Source organism: Parambassis ranga, chromosome 2 (assembly GCF_900634625.1).
Source record: "Parambassis ranga chromosome 2, fParRan2.1, whole genome shotgun sequence".
NCBI classification, from domain to species: Eukaryota; Metazoa; Chordata; class Actinopteri; family Ambassidae; genus Parambassis; species Parambassis ranga.
In genome coordinates this window covers 26,944,519-26,964,369 of record NC_041023.1, presented here as the reverse complement: position 1 = coordinate 26,964,369, position 19,851 = coordinate 26,944,519, and the positions used below count along the sequence as shown (strand labels likewise).

At 41.3% G+C, this 19,851-nt stretch overlaps 1 protein-coding gene across 6 annotated transcripts in view; it reads left to right on the top strand.

Moving 5' to 3' along the window:
* tmtc1 (transmembrane O-mannosyltransferase targeting cadherins 1) overlaps window positions 1-19,851 on the top strand; it is a 91,883-nt gene that overhangs the window by 48,130 nt on the left and 23,902 nt on the right. For all 6 annotated transcript variants that reach the window (XR_003670206.1, XR_003670208.1, XR_003670210.1 and 3 more), the window contains exons 5-8: window positions 5,668-5,746; window positions 6,977-7,080; window positions 12,055-12,244; window positions 18,973-19,094. Coding sequence is in view for 1 of the 6 variants with exons in the window: in XM_028399639.1 (XP_028255440.1) it covers window positions 5,668-5,746; window positions 6,977-7,080; window positions 12,055-12,244; window positions 18,973-19,094 (495 nt within the window). In the remaining 5 variants the exon portion in view is untranslated. The remainder of the gene's footprint in view (window positions 1-5,667; window positions 5,747-6,976; window positions 7,081-12,054; window positions 12,245-18,972; window positions 19,095-19,851) is intronic.

Here is a 19,851-nt window from a genome sequence, read left to right as displayed (position 1 = left end):
TATTCATTGTTCACCTCACAAATCAGTCCTCCACAACTACTTTTGGAGGAATAGTAAAAGCACACACCTCCCCCACACAGGTAAACAGAACAAAGGACCCACACAGGTAAATGAAATAGAACACAGTGTTTGCCTAAAAATGCACAAAATATATATAAAACAAAATAACTATAGATGTATGTATGGTTGTATGTATATATCAGATATTCATTCACAGAACAACTGTAGCTGTATTCATTGTTCACCTCACAAATCAGTCCTCCACAACTACTTTTGGAGGAATAGTAAAAGCGCACACCTCCCCCACACAGGTAAACAAAACAAAGGACACAACACTGTATTCACTAATTCTTTGAAACGTCTACATTCTATTTATAAAACTGCAACATGTATAAAAGTTACACTTACTTGTCATGGACAATATCTTCTCCTTCAATGAACATGTCCTCCTCCACCGAGTCAACAGACGACACATAACTTTGCGCATCCGACACATCCTCGTCAGAAAAGTCGCTTTCCCGTCTCGTACACTCTTCAATAACTTCTTCAACAGTGTAATTCTTCTTTTCCATGCGTTTCGCCATCTCTCTGGTCACTGGAAATACCACTGGAATGGAGATATACGCTCACTCTCACTATTACGCATTTACGCATGGACAGCCGGCATCCATTGTTCATGTTTACGCTTAGGCCTGTAGCCCACCCTCCTTCCACAACCCCTTCATGTGGGACATCCCCGTGACGGAAATCTTATTGGCTATACGTCCATTGCATCAGATTCAGCGTCAAATATAATGGGCTGAAAATACAAGCGTAAGAGTGGGGGGAGGTGCTTCGCTCGATATAGTCGCTCATTGGATTCTTTTGGCTAGGGACAGGCCCTCGATCCTTTTGTATGGTCAAACGAGCTGTCAATCAATAGAGTAGGGAAGTGGCTTTCCAACGAGGTGTAGGTTGTCAACAAAGAGCACAAAATGGCTGCGCCCAGACGGAGATATTGCAGTGAAAACATGAACCGTCCCGTCCTCGGGCCGCGTGTACTTAAAAGGTTAAGAGTAATACCAGACTGCTGCTTGTACCTGTTTCTAGAGCCTGAGCTTGTCATGCCTGCTGTCAGGCAGCAGCAGGACAGTCCCTCAGTCTGACTCTATATCATGATGATTGTCTCCTGCTAACTTTTTCCCCTCTCCTGTCTCATTGATGTAATGAATAATGAAAATGACTCCTGCCCCGCAGGAATCCAGTGAAACCACAGGATGCCTGAAAAACCTGTACTGAAATAGGGCTATTGGAAATGCTGTTGATCAGTAGGGGTGAGTAGCTGCTGTCAGGATAGTGGAGGATATACTAGGGACAATTCAGAACTGCCGAGGCTCTAACAGACATTAAGGGTCTGTTGCTAGTTTCAGATACCAGAGAGCAGCTTCAGTGCTGTTGTAAAGACTTGTTAGGCTGTTTGTTTAAGTAAGGGGCTATCCTCTACAAACACATTTTTTTCAGACTATTTTGCAGATCAGACATAGTTGCTGATTTCTTTTTCTTTTTTTTACAGAATCTTATTTAGCATATTTTTAATTAACACATTCATAATACTGAGGTTGTGATGCAATATTAGGATCCTAAGCTCCCCAAGTTCCATCGGAAAGTTCAAAGCCCTACTTATTTTCACATTTTCTTGCTAAGATAAATAGTCTACTGTGGGATTTTTAAAAATAGCAAGCATTTCAAATAGGCTTGTGCAAAATCGTATCGTGTGCAATTAATCGTCAGAAAAACTGTCACTGATTAATATTTGCCACTTATCGATTATGCGCACTATATACTACATGCATTAGGTGTGAAGCGTGGAGTGTTGGTTGTTGCCATAGTAACTGGATGTTCGCATGAACTCTGACTGGAGAAGCTGCCTCCTGATATTTATTTATAGACTCCATAGCAAGATAGGAAAACATTGCAACAGTCTCCTCCAGCAGATATTGGAAAGAATTCCACTTAGCTGAGAATCCACGATACGTTTAGTCATTGTGCTCCTTACAACCAAACTAAGTGCTGGAAGAACTTAATGCAGGTTGATTTGCACACACATACATTTAAATGTGAAATTGTCTGGTTTGTTTGTTTGTAATGTTTTTTTCTGCTGCTGTTCTACAGTCTGAGTGAAAACATGCACTAGTGTGTGACATATTCCAGTCACAGGTTAATTTGCACACACACATTTTTAACTTGAAATAATCACTGATGTGACTGTTTTTCTGAACTTATTTGTCCTGTTTAATTTTACTGTTAATATGCACTGCTCTGTGACCTTAACATAAGAACATTTGAAGGACAAAGTTACTTTGAATGTTTGCTTCATTATTATTTTGAAACAGTTTGTGCATTGTGCATCTGTTATCAATATATATTTCAAACATGGCTGGTTGGTGCATAATCACTACTTACCAGCTTAACCTGTTAGAATGAAGTAGTTAACTTGACTGATGATTTGTCAGTATCAATTCAGAACAATGTGGCGATTTAGAGCCAAAAACATGTAAGTGCAATTGTCATCAATTAATCGTCAAATTAATCCTTATCGGCTAAATGCCACAATTAATCGTGATTAATTTTTTTGCCAATATCACCCAACCCTAATTTCTAATCTGCTTGCTGGTTTTTTGGCTTCTGCTCTAGGCTTTACTATGTCTAAAGGTGGTCTTAATATTTTGATACATTATAGTAATTTGTAAGGTTTGCAGCTACTCCTTTATATTATAATAATAAGAAAAACAACATATAGGCTTTTTATGTGCCATTATTTATTTAACTCATCATCCCTCCTCCGCCTTGCTTCACAAGGTATTGTGTGGTGGTTTGTTATACAGTTTTGTAAACATAAGTTAATATAATGATTTACACACACACACAAAACCCGTAGAGAAGAAACAATCCTAACTTTTGAACACAACTGTATGTAGCTTTTTTCTTGTTGGAAAAGAATGATGATGTCTGTTGACTTTTTGATGGGATGAAAGCACAGTGTGTTGCATGTTTGCTTAGAGTGAGGATTATTTTCCCCCTTGGACATTTGATGTTCAGTAGCTCTCCCACAACAAACAGGGATTTTGATGTTTTTGTTCTTGTTATAGGCTTTTATCTTGAGTCAGCTGATGTAACTCATAATGCTTTCAGGTTCTTGGTTCTTCTTGTTTGTGCCACTACAAAAAGTAGCTCCATCTTCAAACAAAGCTTTGATCAAATTTAGCAGTTGCTCTGAGAATAACCTTGACTTTTTGTCCACCCTTCAAGTCATCTCATTGTACTCATTGCACCAGGTGAATCTCAGGATTGATTACGGGATCATTGCTTCCACCTGGATTCTCTAAAGTGGAACTTTTTGTTTCCATTAGGCAAGTTTAAAGTTTAAAACTCATGCTGTTTTTCTCTGGAACAAGTTGAAAGGTAATACGTTGGGTAAATTGTCTCAAATCTCTGGGACCAAACTTAAACGTCACTTAAATGCAGCGTCTGCATTGTCTGACTCCTCTTGTCTCTCAGCATAGCAAAGATTTCATCAGACAAATATAGAAAAGGAAAAAAGGCAGTGCAGGGCAGAGATGAAACAGACAAGGCAGAGTGCGAGACAGACAATGTGCGTAGAATTCCTGTGAGATCTCTTCTCTCGCCGTCTATACCACACTTTGAAAGCTCAGCACAGGGGGGACATCTCAAAATGACGGGGTGTTGAATGGATTCTCCATGCTTCCCTTTTGCTACCTATCCGTCTGATCCCTCTTCTCTCATCTTATTCTCATGCTGCCTTTTTTTCTGAAGTCTTTAGCTTCTACCTCAGGCTAATAGATTGTAGTGTGGGGCATGGGAGGGAGAGTTCATAACTGACCTTGGCGGGATAGAGGATAGATCGATAGAAAATGTGGCTGAGTGGATGGTGACCTTGAAGAACTTAACTGCAGAACAAAAACTACAGGAACGCTGGCACACAAATGCTGTTTTTTTCATGACATAGCTACTGTCACTGTAAGGCAAGATTTGATTCAGCAACAGAAACAAGCTAAAATAGAACACAGAAAATGATGAACTAGTATGGTAAGTGTGCACTAATATGTAGAACTTATTTAATTAATTTCCCTAATATCCCAGTCTAAGAATATGTCTTGCTGCATCCTCACAGGATCGTGATTATCATGATTAGTCCCAACCGCCCATGCAGGCTGGAAGATTTGTGTTGTGATGGATTTTACTTAGTGTATGTGCGGTCAGAAGGCACGGTGGTGCATAGTTTGGTTCAAACCTACCTGGGGCCTTTCTATGTGGAGTTTTGTGATTTTTGTGTAAAGAAAATGGATGAAACAACCATTAAATGGTACCTAGCTGGGCAGCTCCTCCATGTCAAGGCCTTGAGGACTTGTCATGAAAAAGAAACGTTAACCTAAGGCCTTGTACAGACAGAGGTGAGCTTAGGTGTATCCTTAAAAGTTTTTTATCGTATGGGCATTTTATCCACATGGATCCATCATTTTGGGAGCCAGAACATGCTAATTTTTGAAACCGGGTCCCAGAGTGGATAGATTTCAAAACACGGTTTTTGTGTCTTCTCAAGTTTTGTGCACATGTCTTTTTTATTCTTCTCTGCTTTTGGCGTGTCTGTGGTAACGTTACAGTGCCACTAACAGGCCTGGCATATATACTACAGCGTGTTCAGTCGTTTTTTGTGGATACGTGTGGACACAGATATTTATTGAAAAGAAGAGAGATTTTGTCTCCGTGCAGATGTAGCCTAAATCATTCATTTGTAAGCTAATTCTATGTAAACTAACAGATCGGCCATCTGCAAGGAAAAATGGTTCAAGAGGCTTGTTGCTAGTCTACAACCAAAAACTGAATTTATCATAGGCTGGGGCCAGAATTTTAGAGACTAGTAAGACAAACTCAATTTTAATGACCCAAACCCCCTTAGTGGTACTGTCAGTTTCTGTACAGAAATGACTAGATCATCACTTCTTGTCTGCTTACCTTTAAACAACAAGTAATGTTTTGACTTAAATAGAAGCCACTTTTTTTTTAAACAGTGATGAATCTATGCAGCGTGCTCTGTGATCTGTCTCCGCCCAGTCAGTGTGTTGCTGTCGCTCTTGCTGTGAGATCGCTGTATGCAGCAGAATCCTAAATCATCTTCTTTTGATCTGCTGGCTCACAAAAATGATCTCAGCTCCACCGTGTCTGACAGCAGCCGGGGGTCTTTTAGGCATTATCAGACATTTGTTACTAGTGTCAAACATCACGGATCATTATTTATTTTCTGTGTTCAGCTTGAATATTTGTTTTTACAGTTTTAGCCTTGTGTAGCTCATATGGAAAATGGGATTTCACTCAAGCCTGCAGTAATGGATGGCTGATGTAATTACATGGACATGTAAATTACATCTTGTATCAGCAAATTTATGAAAATGATAACTATAATTAGCATTGACATTTGCATTTGTGCAGAAAACACAAAAATACTAAAGGAGGACCAAACTTACCAAATGGACCGTAGTCTCATTTTAACAGCATTTTTACAGCAAATACATCAAAGGAATCACATCTCCAAGCTTGTTTTGACTGTATTGCACTGCCCTGTTAAGCCTATAAGTCTGTCTGACCTTTTGTGTTTTGTCTGTCTTTCAGTCACCTGTCTGGCTCCGGACTCAGGGACCTCCACATCTGCAGCCCCCTCATGAAACGAGCCTGCCTCATCTCTGCTTACGTCAGTACTTATTTACACCATACTAGTGATTCAGTATGCTATAGTCTGCCAATGTGAACACACAACCATTAGCCAATTCACAAATAAGACTAAAAGTACTTGAAGATTTAGGAAGAAGGTTGCCGTGTTATCACCTGCTTTTTTTGTTTACTTGTCAATGAAATGTCTTAATATTTGAAGTCACTGTGACCTGTTGTGGAAACTTTTCTGCTCTGGTGAAAAATGAAATAGAGACTTCTGCCGGCCGACAAGGATTTATTCTTTGCAAAGAAGGTCAATCAAAAACACTCTAGCGGTCAGAATGAATGAAAGACCCCGAACATGGGGAACATGTCGCAGTTATATCTGCATCAGCCTCCAGCCTCCTAATCAAGTCACACCCTCTTCTAGCTGGTCACAGACCCACTGTCTCCTGGTTATACTTTGAAGTTTTAAGTTGGCTTCCTGGAGTGTGAGATGTTAATTCACATCTTAATGATATTTTCCTGGAGTCCCGTAGGTCACAGTCTCCTGATCGCACCTTGAGGCTGACCTCCTGTAGTGTGGGATACAGTTCAGGGGTTTGGATACAGTATCCGCTGACCTCCTGGAGTGTGGGATACAGCTGAGGGATTTGGATACAGTATCTCCTCCTGGAGTCTGTTGTGTGTTGGAAGGGCCTAGCCATCAACATGGAATGGCAAAAGGCAGGGGAACTGTCACATTGGTGAGAAACAATAGGTGGGGTGCTGCAGGGAAGTGAACTCAAAGATTAAGGGTGGCTATGATATACAGGGACAGGCACAGATGTTTCAGGGAATTAACAACAAGGTTTAAAGATTAAAGTAACAACAAATATTTAGGATAGACTGCAAATACAGAGATCAAAATTTCCATCACAGACCTTACACATTATTTTGCCCTGATGCTTATGATAATAAAAGTTCACACAAGAAGTTAAGGTGCTTAAGCAATGGCATTTCATATCCAAAAGGTTAATGCTTTTTCACATTTTCAGTCAATGTGGAACCATGATGCATTTAAGCACCCTCAGAAAGTCAATAGGCCCTGTGGCCAGGATGGCTGATTGAAAAACAATTTTGCTATTCAAACTCATTCAAAGGGTTTAGGTTTTCACCCTTTATTGTTACATTAAATTCTTCACTTTTTATATCATGTGGAAAGATGTGGATGTTAACTGCAGTTTGACCATTTCCTGAATCACTGACAGTTTCTACCTCCATCCTCCAGGTGGTGATCATCATGTCCGTCAGGCTGTGGCTGATGGGAGGCTCCATGCCCCTTTTCTCGGAACAGGACAACCCTGCCTCCTTCTCACCTCACTTGTTCAGCAGGTCAGCATCTCTCTCTCTCTCACACACATACACACACACACACTAGTACATATTCACAGCCAGTCATCAAGTACTATCCTCATTTCAGGTCTTTCCAGTCCATCTTTACCTCTTGCTCTGTGCATGCCCAACCAAGTATATACAGATGCTCAGTTAAAGACAGTTGAGTCAGTAAGACAATGTTGAGTTAGCATTTTGCCTTGCGACTGCTAAAAGACAGTATCAGAGTCTGGTGGTCCTCTCAGCAGCGTCAGTGTTTGTCGTCAGCAGTGAGATGGCATATAATCAGTCATTAACGCAGCAGCAGTGAGAAATAGCTCTCCTCTCTCTTGGCCACCTGGGAAATTTATAGCGGATTCTGATATCCCTCACTCTGTCCTTCCTGTTCGCCTTCATTTCCCCCTCTCATTATATCTGCTCCCTGAAGCCTAGCTCAGGCTCAGCCTCTTTGTCTGTCGGACCGTCTGTGTGTCCTCACGCCGTCTATCCTGCTCTTGTCTTAGCTATTCGACACTGACAGTCTGCACATGGAGAGAGATGTAAACTTTCAAGGCTGACACAGTGTTGCACCAAAGGCCTGACCTGACTGTGTGTGTTGGATGGGTTGGGGGGAGGGGGGATGTTTGTGTGTCAGAGGGCATGTTGTGGCATATTTATGCATTCTACCTTCATCTGAGATATAGCAGTGATAATCCATCATGTTAGTATCTCCATGCCCGTTCATTTATAACTCATCACAGCAGCATCCCAGCTGTCATTATTCTGCTCTGTTTATGCCTGTGTGTGGTGTGTGTGTGAGAGAGAGAGAGAAATCAATTTATAGAATCTCACAAAACTGTAATTTTTTTTCTCTGTCTGTCCTTGGTGTGTGTGTGTGTGTGTGTGTGTGTGTGTGTGTGTGATGACAGTTTCAGTATGATGGATTACAGTAACCATACGTGATATGGCTCAAGTGTCACATTTTATCCTTAGCACCCACTGCAGTCTGAACTCTACTGTAACTACACACACACAAATTTGTACAGCTATCTTTGTGAGGTTATTTATTGGCATGATGCATTCCCTAGCCCCTTACCCTAACTTTAACCATCACAACTAATTGCCCTAACCTTATATTAAAACCTAATTCTAACTTTTACCCTTAAACCAAGTTGTAACCTTCAAATTTTTAAGGGTCTAAATCACTTTCCAATAACTTTCCTCACCTTTCTGGTCTAATGAAACACTCAAACTGATTCACACACTTGGGTCTCTCTGAGACCACACACATACATTTATTTTCATATATGTGTGTGGGACTCTGTTTATAATGATCTGACATCTGGTGAGAAGATAGTGTAAACTGTTATTTCAGCTGCTGCATTTTTTTTCTAAAAGCCAGATATAGCATTTTGTTACAGTCTATAGTCTAATCATTGTTTCCTTTTTGTAATGATTTACTGTGCAAAAGTTGTATTAACAGGGTCAGTTTACTGCAGCCCACACTGCTGCATGTTTATCCCATAGGAAATCTGTCAGGGTCATTTGGATCAGTGCTTATGAGCTCAACACTGCAGCTCCCTTCTGCTGCATAATCTCAGAGGTAAAAACACAAGATCACAGCAAGAATGCTCTTGGTTCAAATCTTGCTGAGGCCTTCTTGTGTGGAGATTTCACATTCTCCCTGTGCCTGTGTGGGTTTTCTCTTGATTCTTCAGCTTCCTCCCACAAAGGCAGCATATGCCACAATAAGAGCTACACCGTCATAGAGTTATTGATGGTTTTTATGGATTTATCAGTCACCTTGAGCACTGCACTGCAATGGAAACACAAAGGATGAAGGGGCTGGTCAAGGGGGGCAGTGTTGAGTTTCACTTAATGTCCTAATGTTCTCTGTATCTTTCCGTAATCTCAATTTACTTGTTTATAATGCCGAATATGCACAACCTGAAAGAGGTGTATGCTCTTTTCAATAGAAAAGTTGGAAAATGGTGTATGTCTTGTTTTGTCATACAAAATGTGTTCTTCCTTGGAATTCAGTCCAATCTAGTATGACACATGTATACAAGTCTGGGTTAAATGGTCTCTGAAATTCTTCTTCCATGAAGTGCTTTTTAACTGCTTCACCCATTTGTGCAACCATAAGTCAGCTGAGGGATTGAACGCCAGCTTAACTGTTATCGACAAACCACTCTACCACCTGTGCCACAGCTCCCCAGGTGGCCCTGACTGCATGTCCTTGGGCAAGACAGTTGCTTCCTGCAGTTGCACAATTATCATGTGCGTGATTGAATGGAAAGCATTGTAACCCCTTTTGAAACGGTATAATATAAATGCAAACTACTAAGCACAACATTTTTTAGAGCGAAGCACCCATCCAACCACAAATCAGTTAGCCCTGTCACCTCTGTCACATGAAGATGGTTTGACGTAACACATGCAAAGATGACGTTAGATAACACCAGTTTTGATGATGATGAGGCTTTGAGAAATTTGATGGGATATAATGAGTTTACAATGGCGTATTTATTTCTACACTTCTAACTGAATCAGTCACAAGTACAGAGTGCTCTTCTGCAGACTAAAGCAATGCTAAAGCAACACAGAGTGACACTTTATTGTGGTTCTTGGACTGTAAGGCATCTCGCTGTGTAGCTGCAAGTGTGTGTCTGTGAGGTTAGAACAGCTGAGAGTGCTGCTTTACACCCGAAGGCCAGCTTCTCTGTCCAGCAGAACACCCACGATCCACCTGACAAGTGACTCATTTTCAGTTTCTGCTCTACACTTCCTCACTGCTCTCTGGTCCTGTCTGTGAGCCTTTGTGAGTGTGTGTGCAAGTGTGTGTTTGTGTGAGTCAGAATTTTTCGTTTAAAGGACCTTGCAAAGTGTGGAAAAAGCAGTAGAATTTATGGCCTAGACCAATCAGATGACAGCAGGTGGAGAACGTTTTGCTGCATGCTAAACGGTCTGTCACCACCGCCTTTTGGAGGACTGCCTCATCTGTGTGTATGTGTGTGTGTTAGCCCTTGACAAAATCCTCTGCAAGTCTTTGTATGCCTATTGACCTCAGCCTGTATTTATTTCCGACTTTGTCTCCCGTGTCTCGATCCAACCGTCAATCTGTTTAATAGCCAATCTGACCAGAAGACAAGGGACAAAGGCAGACACAGAGGGATGAGTGAGAGGGAGGAGCAGTTTTGTCTCCTGTTGCTCTTCCTGACATGTTTTCATTACTGTGCTCAGAGGGGATTCAGCCTGTGTCCCTGCCTGCCCTCTGCCCGTCAGTAGGTGTCTTAGCGGCTTTGCCTTGCTTCAGACTCTTCCGTCTTCTCGAGAGAATCAATAACTAACTTGCAGCGAGGTCCTCAGTATTCAGTCCAGCATGATCTCTGTCAGCATCTTTGTGTTGCAGCCATACTTTGCTGGAGTCAAAAAGAGAGGAAAAAAATAATAAAGGCACATGAAATGATGGCTGCTGGTAGGAGAAGTTTTTCTGCTGTCCTAGTTCTTTAAAATCAGTTATTTTCCTGTGTAGCTGCAGATCCAAACAACAGATGTAAAGACGGATCCAGTGGAAATAAATATTAATTGGATATACAGTACATGGTTGTGATTATGTATGCCATGTTCAGTCTACCAGAGAGGAGGACGGTGCAGGTTGTGTCCAAGTGTGATGGATTTGCAGTGATGTGTACTTACTGTAGATATAACTGGATTGAGGGTAATGGGGCATCATAAGAGACTTATTACACGTCTCATCTTCACACCATAAACACTGTTGCTCCACCTCTCATTGTGCTATATCTGTTTCAAGATGCTGGCCTGTTAAATGTTTGTCATCCAAAGGAGTTTGTTTTGCTGCAGACTTTTCCAGCCGTCCCTGCCTGGTACCAGGCACCAGACCGTTACTCATAGCAGCTGCTATGCATGTCAAAATATGAAAGTACAGTTCACAGTTTGAATTCAAGCATACTGTATACGCTCAAGCCGTTACTCTTAAAAGCTACTCTTTAACAATCACTGCTGGGAGAAATAACAACATGTCCTTCAGCTGCTCAGCTAACTCACTGTGTGTTAATACACTGCAGTCCTTGTGAAAACCAATTATAGTTCCAGGACATGTCCACATAGCTGACAAGGCTGTTCGTGTGTCAAAGGTTTTCTGCATTTCGCTGCTTAATAACAGAAATAATGCGTCACAGTACCTCCTCATTCATAGTGGAAATTAGAACCAAACTTCCAAAAAAGTTTGTAGGTGAAGAGTCAAGCTTGATTTATGACTTTGCTTCAATCTGTGCTGTAGATTTGCACCCTTTCAGACATATAACTACACTTTGCTGTGGCTGTGATTGATCTGCTTGGTAGCAGGAGATTTCCTCTTGCACACTTTCTGCTGCTGCACACAGTAAATCAAGTTGTATTTGGAGCTAATAAAAAATGGTCAAACACACCATCTCCATCTCCTCCTACATCTTTCTTTGTCTGCTTTGCTGTAAGCTCAGAAAAAGCAACTGTTGTTCAGCTCATTATTAGTTGTCCAAGTAAAAATGGTGTAGGTGGCACTGCAGAAGCATAAGTGTAGTACCAGGAGTTAGCATTGTTCATCTGTTTGTGGGCCTATTGTATTGTACTTGTACTATTGTACTTTGTGTTTAGGACTCTAAATTGGCCTTAGGCTTGAGTGTGACTGTTTGTTTGTATATCTGTGTTGGCCCTACAATAGACTGGCGACCTGTCCAGGGTGTACCCACTGACAGCTTGGATAGGCTCCAGCCCCTGTGATCCTGTAGTACAGCACAAAGCAGATTAATAGCATTCAGTACACTGTGACTGACTGCTTACCTGCCTTAGCTGTAAATGTCAGGGTACCCCCAATCATTGGTTAACCCTGGACAGCCTCCTGTTCATGTTGTTCTCAACGCTTTACATAAACAAGATGATTGATGGTGCTTTGTATTATTCAGTATCCATTATTTCTTTACTCTCTCTCTGCAGGGTTCTAACCTACTCATACCTGCTGTCCTTTAACTCCTGGCTGCTGCTGGCCCCCATCGTGCTGTGTTATGACTGGCAGGTGGGCAGCATTCCCCTGGTGGAATCATTGGCTGACGTGCGCAACGTTGCCACTGTGCTGCTGGCTGTGGTGATGTTCGCCCTCTGCCTGCACTGCATCTTCTCACTGCAGGTAAGAGCAAGAATTCCAAGTACCAACAAAAGTGCCTCAGACTGCACGTCTGTTCTGTCAGCTGATTCGTAATGAATATAAGTGTATATAGAGTATATACTATTGGAGTCTGTAGGCTCTTTTACTTTGAATATTTGCAGTCTGTCATCATTTTTATAACTTATTGTTGCTTATTAATGCTTGAGAAACATCTGCCTTTCACCGCTGATTTTAACCCTGCAAGCTTATTATTATCATTATTATTATTAATAGTTGAATAAAATATTTATTTAGTAAATTGATATTGGGGGTTGACTCCAGCCGCCAGACTTCATCGACCTGTCAAAGCAGTGGCCCGTAATTATATAGACCTAGGACTTAATATTAACAGGTATGATTTAGTTGTTCACCAGGGCTGCAACAAACAGCCATTATGGCAGCGATCAATGAATCTGCTGATCATTGAAACAATGAATCAGTTTGTATCAATTCGATAAATCCCACAGTACTCAATGGCTCTTATTTAGCTATCACTCTTTTATATTAACTTTTTGGTTGTTTTAGTCATGTTACAATTAAGACTAAAAATGTGTCATTAACCTAGGGGTTGAGGGCAGTGACTTGGTATGTAGTACATGTTGGAAAAGATTGCAAAAGATATCATCTGCATGCAGCCTCTGAGAGATCAAAAGGTGGAGATGTATAAATAATGAAGGTGCACAGATTCAGCCTTAGTGTAGCAATGCAAGTTAATTTAGGAATAGCTGATGCTTTTCAGCACTAAGTTTATTGGACAGCAGCCACTGAAAATGGCTTAATTGTCAGCTGCACTGTTTCTTAAAAGAAACTGCTGCACAAAGAACATGCATAATACAACCTCTAAATGGCAGTTTAACTGTGGCTTATGTGTTCATTGTTTAGTCGAATGGTTAAGGGGAGAGAGGGTTAAAAGAGTCAATTAAAAAAGAGGTAGCTTTGTTGCTAATGCTTTGTTGCTGATGTGACAAACTCCTGGTGCTTTTACACATTGGGTCTGCAAATAGGTTAAATAAGGTTAAGCAATGAAACTAACAAAGCTAAATATAATATATATAATATAGCTCAAAATATGCTTGGTTTACTGCTTAGCTGGACCTGAAGTAACAACCTTGCATCACTTCAATTCCTTAAAGACGTGTTATGAAGTACATGACATTGATGGAGCTGAAACAGATCTATGTTCTTCTCAGTTAACATGCCTTCTGATGCCACAATACTGACTGATAATTCTGTTAGAGCATCAGCGACAGTCCTTGAATTGATCACTAGAGTATTGAGAAGTCATCCTTTCTCTGTTAACAATAATGAGTCATTTTGAGTCTTTTACTAAAGAGCACAATTTGTTTTTAAGACACCATTAATCAGTCTGCATTCAGATTGCAATGGGACTTTAAATTACACACTATTAAAGGCAAGCGTGCTGTGAAAAGGTCATCCCACTAAATACACTGCATCACCACCCCTGACTGTAGTGCTCAGTAGTCCTGGTCTATTGCATGGCTGGTTTGGAAAAAACTATTGCTCTGAGCTGTGCAAACATTTCATACACTTGTTCTGTTTAATATGTTTTCACCTAAAGTGGCATGTTACACATCGATTGTATACATATCTTTGCTATTACTCCATCTATTTAAACAGGAGATTGGAGATTGCTTTGTGAGAAGTGTTTTTTTGTGTGCTTATACAGTGTCTTTTCATAAGGTGTGTTGTCTTTAGGGTTTTCACTCTCTCAATCAGTGGCAGCTTTTTGTAATATCTCCTGTCCTCCCATAGTGCTTTACGGTCTTATTTCTTTTTCCCACAAAGCCCTGCTGCTTATCTCTGGCTCACATTTCAGTTGGTGCTTGGCTCAAGGAGCCTTTATTATACTTATATGCTGCAGTTCGGGGAAGAAAACATTCCTCAAACAGAATATTTCTTGGCAAAAAATATGTTTTAGTCACACTAAATACTGCCAGGTGTTGTTCCTACTTTCTTTCTCAGGCTGTTTATTCAGGAGATCTGTATTCATATCTGGTAAATTTTTCTCCGCATCGACAGAGGCACGACTTCCTTGTGAGTCTTGCACTGTAAAGTTAAAATATTCAAAAATATTTTTTCTTTTTATCCATCTGAGCTTCAGTGGAGCAGGGTTCAGAGGGCTGTGCTTCTGAAGAATGTACATGTAGTTATGCATGGTTCCTTGAAATGAACCTGTCCCAAGGGAGACAGGCAGTCCTTCTTCAAAGCTCCAAAGCTGGGACACACAACACGATTTAAAGCCTAAGTAGTTTGCCCATTATTGCTGGCTTAAATAGAGGAACTTCACACAGCAGCTTGATCACTTATATTAAAAAACTACTCAGATCTTTTAAATGACATACTTATCAAGTTTTGTTTTGGTCCTTTAAACTCATGGATCTGGATTATAACATGGCTTGAAATGGGTCAAAAATGGGGGGAAAGGGGCATGAAAGTATTTTCTGACCTGAAACGCAACTTGTAGAAAAAGGCTTGTTTCAGGTGTAACCCTTCACGGTGCTCGACTAATAGTATGTTTAAAGTCTATTTTGCGGTTCATTCATGACAATCTGCACCGAGGAAGGAAGTCAGAGACATACTCAATCTAGTTGATTTTCAAAATAAAACTCCTGCTCGTAAATCACATCCCATGATTCTCATGCAATCTTAAAACTTTCCAAGTAATCTTCTCATGACCTCAGCTGGACAGGTGGCAGTGGCACTCCTGGTCCACGGTGATTCTAGAGTCCCACCCCGATTACCAAACTTGTCATCCTATCATGGAGAGTAAGCTTGGCCACCGTCTCAGTTCTACCACTTGTATTTTTTTCTCTTGGCCATTTACTAGTCACCTAAAATCTGTGTACAGTACAGTGTTTGTGTAGTACACCTCTATGTATTATTACATCCTGTTGTTCTAGTAGTGTAATTTTTAATTTGTTCAGAAAGACTGTGGCTGTTGGAATTGAACTTCAATTGAACTGATCAATCTGAGTGAGAGCTGCATGTGCACTGCTTAGAGTCTGTGGGGGTTTATTATGTACACAAGACTAAACAGATTAAAAGATTTCCAGCCATGATTATCCAATTTTTCCACCTTGTTGTATTAAATGTCTTTAAGTGTGCGAGTGTGACAGGCTTTTTATTCCCAGCACAGCTCTTTGCATTGCTCATTGAAAAATCCTGCACACATTAGAGGCAGTTGTGCAGAGAGTGTTAGCAAAACTTGAAAAGAATGCTGTGCGTATAATTGTCTCTGCGGAATGATATTCGGTACTTTATGACTGTCTTAGGAGCTGCAGGAAGACAGAAGATTGTATGATGGCTTGTGTTTAAATGATTTGTACCTGTGAGGGCTGTAACCATTGCATTTCTTAATGTGTGTGTGTGTGTGTGTGTGTGTGTGAAAGAATTAAAACCCCCTCTCTCTCACACACTCACACTCATTTCATACTGAAATGGCACACAGCTGTCCGTATGAATATGTTTCCTGACCCCACATGACCTTTTTTTTCCACTGTAGTGCTGTTCTGTAGCGCACACCGCTGACCTCAGTGCACTTTCCGGAAGTAATTGGCACTCAGGCGTGGCCTCTTATGTCCTTTCCCTTCACCCCAGGATGTGATCGACGTGCCGTTAACAACCACATGGCGACTCAGTGGCCTTGATGGATTCTGCCTTCCTGTGTGAAAAGAGGTGTGGGCGAGGTTACATGTTAAATTGTGCCCCGTTTTCATTCTCAGTGACCAGTGGGGAACACCCATGTAATGGGCTATGCAGAAAGGATTGTATGGTGTGTGCTTTCCGTGTAGATTGGTCGCTGCCAGTTGGTTTAACGGCAACCATAATCTTTAGGTTAGAATTGGTGTTAAGGAGCGTTAGGACACAGGGTTGTGCCATCTTAAAATCAGCATGTGTGCATAGTGCCAGGCCATCTGTGGGTCTGGCTAGCTTTTTGCAGTTTCTGTATTCTTTTCCTGGATGGACCCAGACGTCTGGGGATAACTCTGTCGGAGAGACTTTTATAAGCTGAGCTTTCTGTAGTTAGCATCTTGTGCAGGACAAAGCCAGTTGTGCTGCAGCTTTAGCAATTATTTTATGGTTGTATGACATTGTCTGTGTTTTTTATAGACTCAGCGGACAAGCCTGTCAGGCAGCAAATAATATTTTAAAATGGGGTGGTACTCATTATCAACCAAACCCCAAAAGAGTGAAAAGACACAAGAAGTTTTGTTCTGCATGGGAATCAAACTCTGGTCTCAAGGGTGAAAGTCCTGTGTCACAACTTTCCTCCAGCTTTGGAGGCGATTTTGGAATGGTTCAACAATCATGAACTGTTGAGGACTTTGAAAACAGCAGCCTTAGAAATGGGACACAGCTTGCATCTCCTGGGACTGAGGCAGCTGCTCTTCACACTCTGAGTACAGTCCATACGGCTGGATAAAGGTAAAAAGATTCAGTTATAAAATGGAGTTGCATCAGTAACTTGAAGAGAAGACTCTGTAACATGTGTGTTACATGTAGAGAGAACATTAACCATCAGGTAAACAGGTGCTACGCTTCGCCTCTGAAATGCCTCTGGTGGGAATTAATGTGCTGAAAAAAAACACATTTTATGTGACTTAACTCAGCTGTGTGTGTGAGCAATTGCGTGCCTAGAATAACTGCTTTCCTTTTCACTGTGATGATTCATCTCCAGGGTTAGCTAAAGTCAGTCCACTAAGAAAGACGTGACAAACGTGTCCATTTTAATGCACTTGAAACAATTGGGGTGAAACTAGTGCATCTGCCCGCATTTTGAGCGACAACTATATCAGCCAAGACAATAGACGAGACTGTCACGGCGGTTAAATGAAGCACCATTTGCTCAATAACACAATGCAGAATGTGGAGCAGAGCCGAGGTGATGAAAGGAAAAAAGAAAAAGGATAAAGGAAATAAATCAAAGTGGATAAAAGGATCAAACGACTGGAGAAAAGAATGAGAATACAACAAGATGTAAAGACATACGGAGGAAGAAAACAAGCAGGGAAGAGAGTGAGACAGTGATGAGGGAAGGCTGATGCCAGGTAATTAGGATGGTAGCCAGCCAGTAAAGTAACAACGCCCCAACTACACAGGGTGCCACAATGATGCTGTTGGTTTAATCATTTGTATTGAAAGAGATGCTCAAGAAAAATGTCACCAAGAAAATGTCCTGAAATGAGTTTTGTAGGATTCAGCCTCACAGAATCAAAAAGGGGTCACCGACTGATAATGTCACCTGCCACCAACTTTGAAAATTAATGGATGGATTAATTAATGAATTGATGGATTATTAGATGGAAAGACTGATGATAGATGGATGGATTGACTGATGAGGGATGGATAATTGGATGGTCATAACAATTATTGTGTCGATGGATGGATGGATGGATGGATGGATGGAGGGATGGATGGAGGGATGGATGGATGGATGGATGGAGGGATGGATGGATGGATGGATGGATGGATGGATGGATGGATGGATGGATGGAGGGATGGATGGAGGGATGGATGGATGGATGGATGGAGGGATGGATGGAGGGATGGATGGATGGATGGATGGATGGATGGATGGATGGATGGATGGATGGATGGGTTTTTGTATTGCATTGAAGATTTCCATCACATCTGTCACACTGATAGGTGTCCCAGCACTACATCATACAATTTTTGCTGTGCTTTCACCTCAAGCTGCATCTTTGTCTCTTGAGCCGAGGCTTTGAACATAATCGTTCTCTGTACATAGTAAAGTGGTGTGTAAATGCACAAAGAGAATTTTGAAGCCGTTTCAATGAGTTTGTTCATGTCTAGAATAGGCTGTTAGCAGTCTGCTGTCATATCACAGCTGGCCATTACCAGTCAACAATGCTATCTCTATGTGTATCTTTGAAGATGCTCGTAATGGTTATGGCATTATCCGCATCGGAACAGCAGCTAGCGGCGCATTTGTGTTCTTCTCTCTGCAATACTTTAGCCATTACCAGTGAAGGATGGCTTCAGAGTGAGTGTTCTCCAGACTGTGTTTGGCTCCATCTCTTATATCACTGCAGGTCCCTAACTAGAAGGGACCGTCCCTGGCAGGCTCATCGACCGTACACGTCAATGAGCCTGCCGATGGCACAACAAGCCCCTGATTGGCGCGACACTAATCAGCACTCCACACTTCTCTTGCTCTCATTACTGCTAATGAGCCAATCCACTGAACCCGGCAAGGAGGCCACTGATTCAGGCAATTAGAGGCCTGTTTGTTCAAATAAACGCAGCCATGGTGGGATAACATGGAAGGAGAGATGGCAGAAGCATTATGAAATATGAATGGCCTCAGATATTGGCTATATAGAAAAAGGAATTAACTGTAATTTGATAATTTTATTTCCTTAATTGCTTCTCTGTTGTACAGATGATTATTAATATTTCAGACAGATTGGTCACGGCTGTTGAATGTGCACATATCAGTCTGCACTAGAGTGTGTGTGTTGGCAGAGTCTGTATGGCACATATTACCATTCATAATGAATGTGCTTCTCAGCCATGCTGTTTGAAGCTGTGGCACCCCGAAGCTCTTTGGCTTGGTGTATTAAAAAATGTAATATCTTGTTTATTTCCTGCGAATGTTGCTCATATTTCAGTGTTTGTCTTTCTCTCTCTCTCTCTCTCTCTCTCTCTCTCTCTGTTTTTATGTACAGAAGCGTGAGAGCAGGGAGGTGTTGGTAGGACTGTTGTTTCTGGCGTTTCCCTTCATTCCTGCCAGTAACCTTTTCTTCAGGGTGGGATTTGTCGTGGCTGAGAGGGTCCTCTATATGCCGAGGTGAGTGTGTGCGTGTCTGTATGTGATTTAGCATCACACACCCCACACACGCCTTTTCTTAACCCTAATATATCCTATTCACAACACACACAAATCATCAAATATCGACTTGAAGTAACAACAAGATAAATGCTAGGAGGCTGAGTTACAGCTTGCTAGTTAACCACAGCTTTGTAGATTGTTGTTTACAGTATACAAGTTACATTTGCTTTGTATTGTTATCCCATTTACTGAATGGCAAAAAGTTCATATCATGTATCACATTAGCTTCAGTCATGCTAGTTTTAGCTTAGCATTGTCATACTGCTTTCACCCAGAAACAAAAACAATGTATCTTGATTTTATGGTATTGTATTACCTGCAGCTAATTTCCTCAAAACTCAGCTACTAAAAAATGTGATAAAATGTTATCACTATATGGTGGACCAAGGTATGAAAATAACTGAACCAGTTATAGCATTAAAACGGGCTCAGCTGTGCAAGATGTCAGTCACTAATGATGTTAATAATTGTGCTAATTTGGCACATTAATGGTTTAAAAGATGTAATGAGGTGACAAGTGAAATGCACGTCCTCCCAGCTCTGGAGTACACTCAGGCTGTGCTTTGTAGTGTGTGGCTGTTGCTCACACACACCTCTCTACTGCACATCCCTCTCGAGTCAAGTACCTCTTCTCTGCCGTTGAAGAGTCTCTGCGTACTTTGTTTGTCTGCTCTCAGTCACCACCTTTTCCCACCTCTTCTCTCTGTTAGCCTGT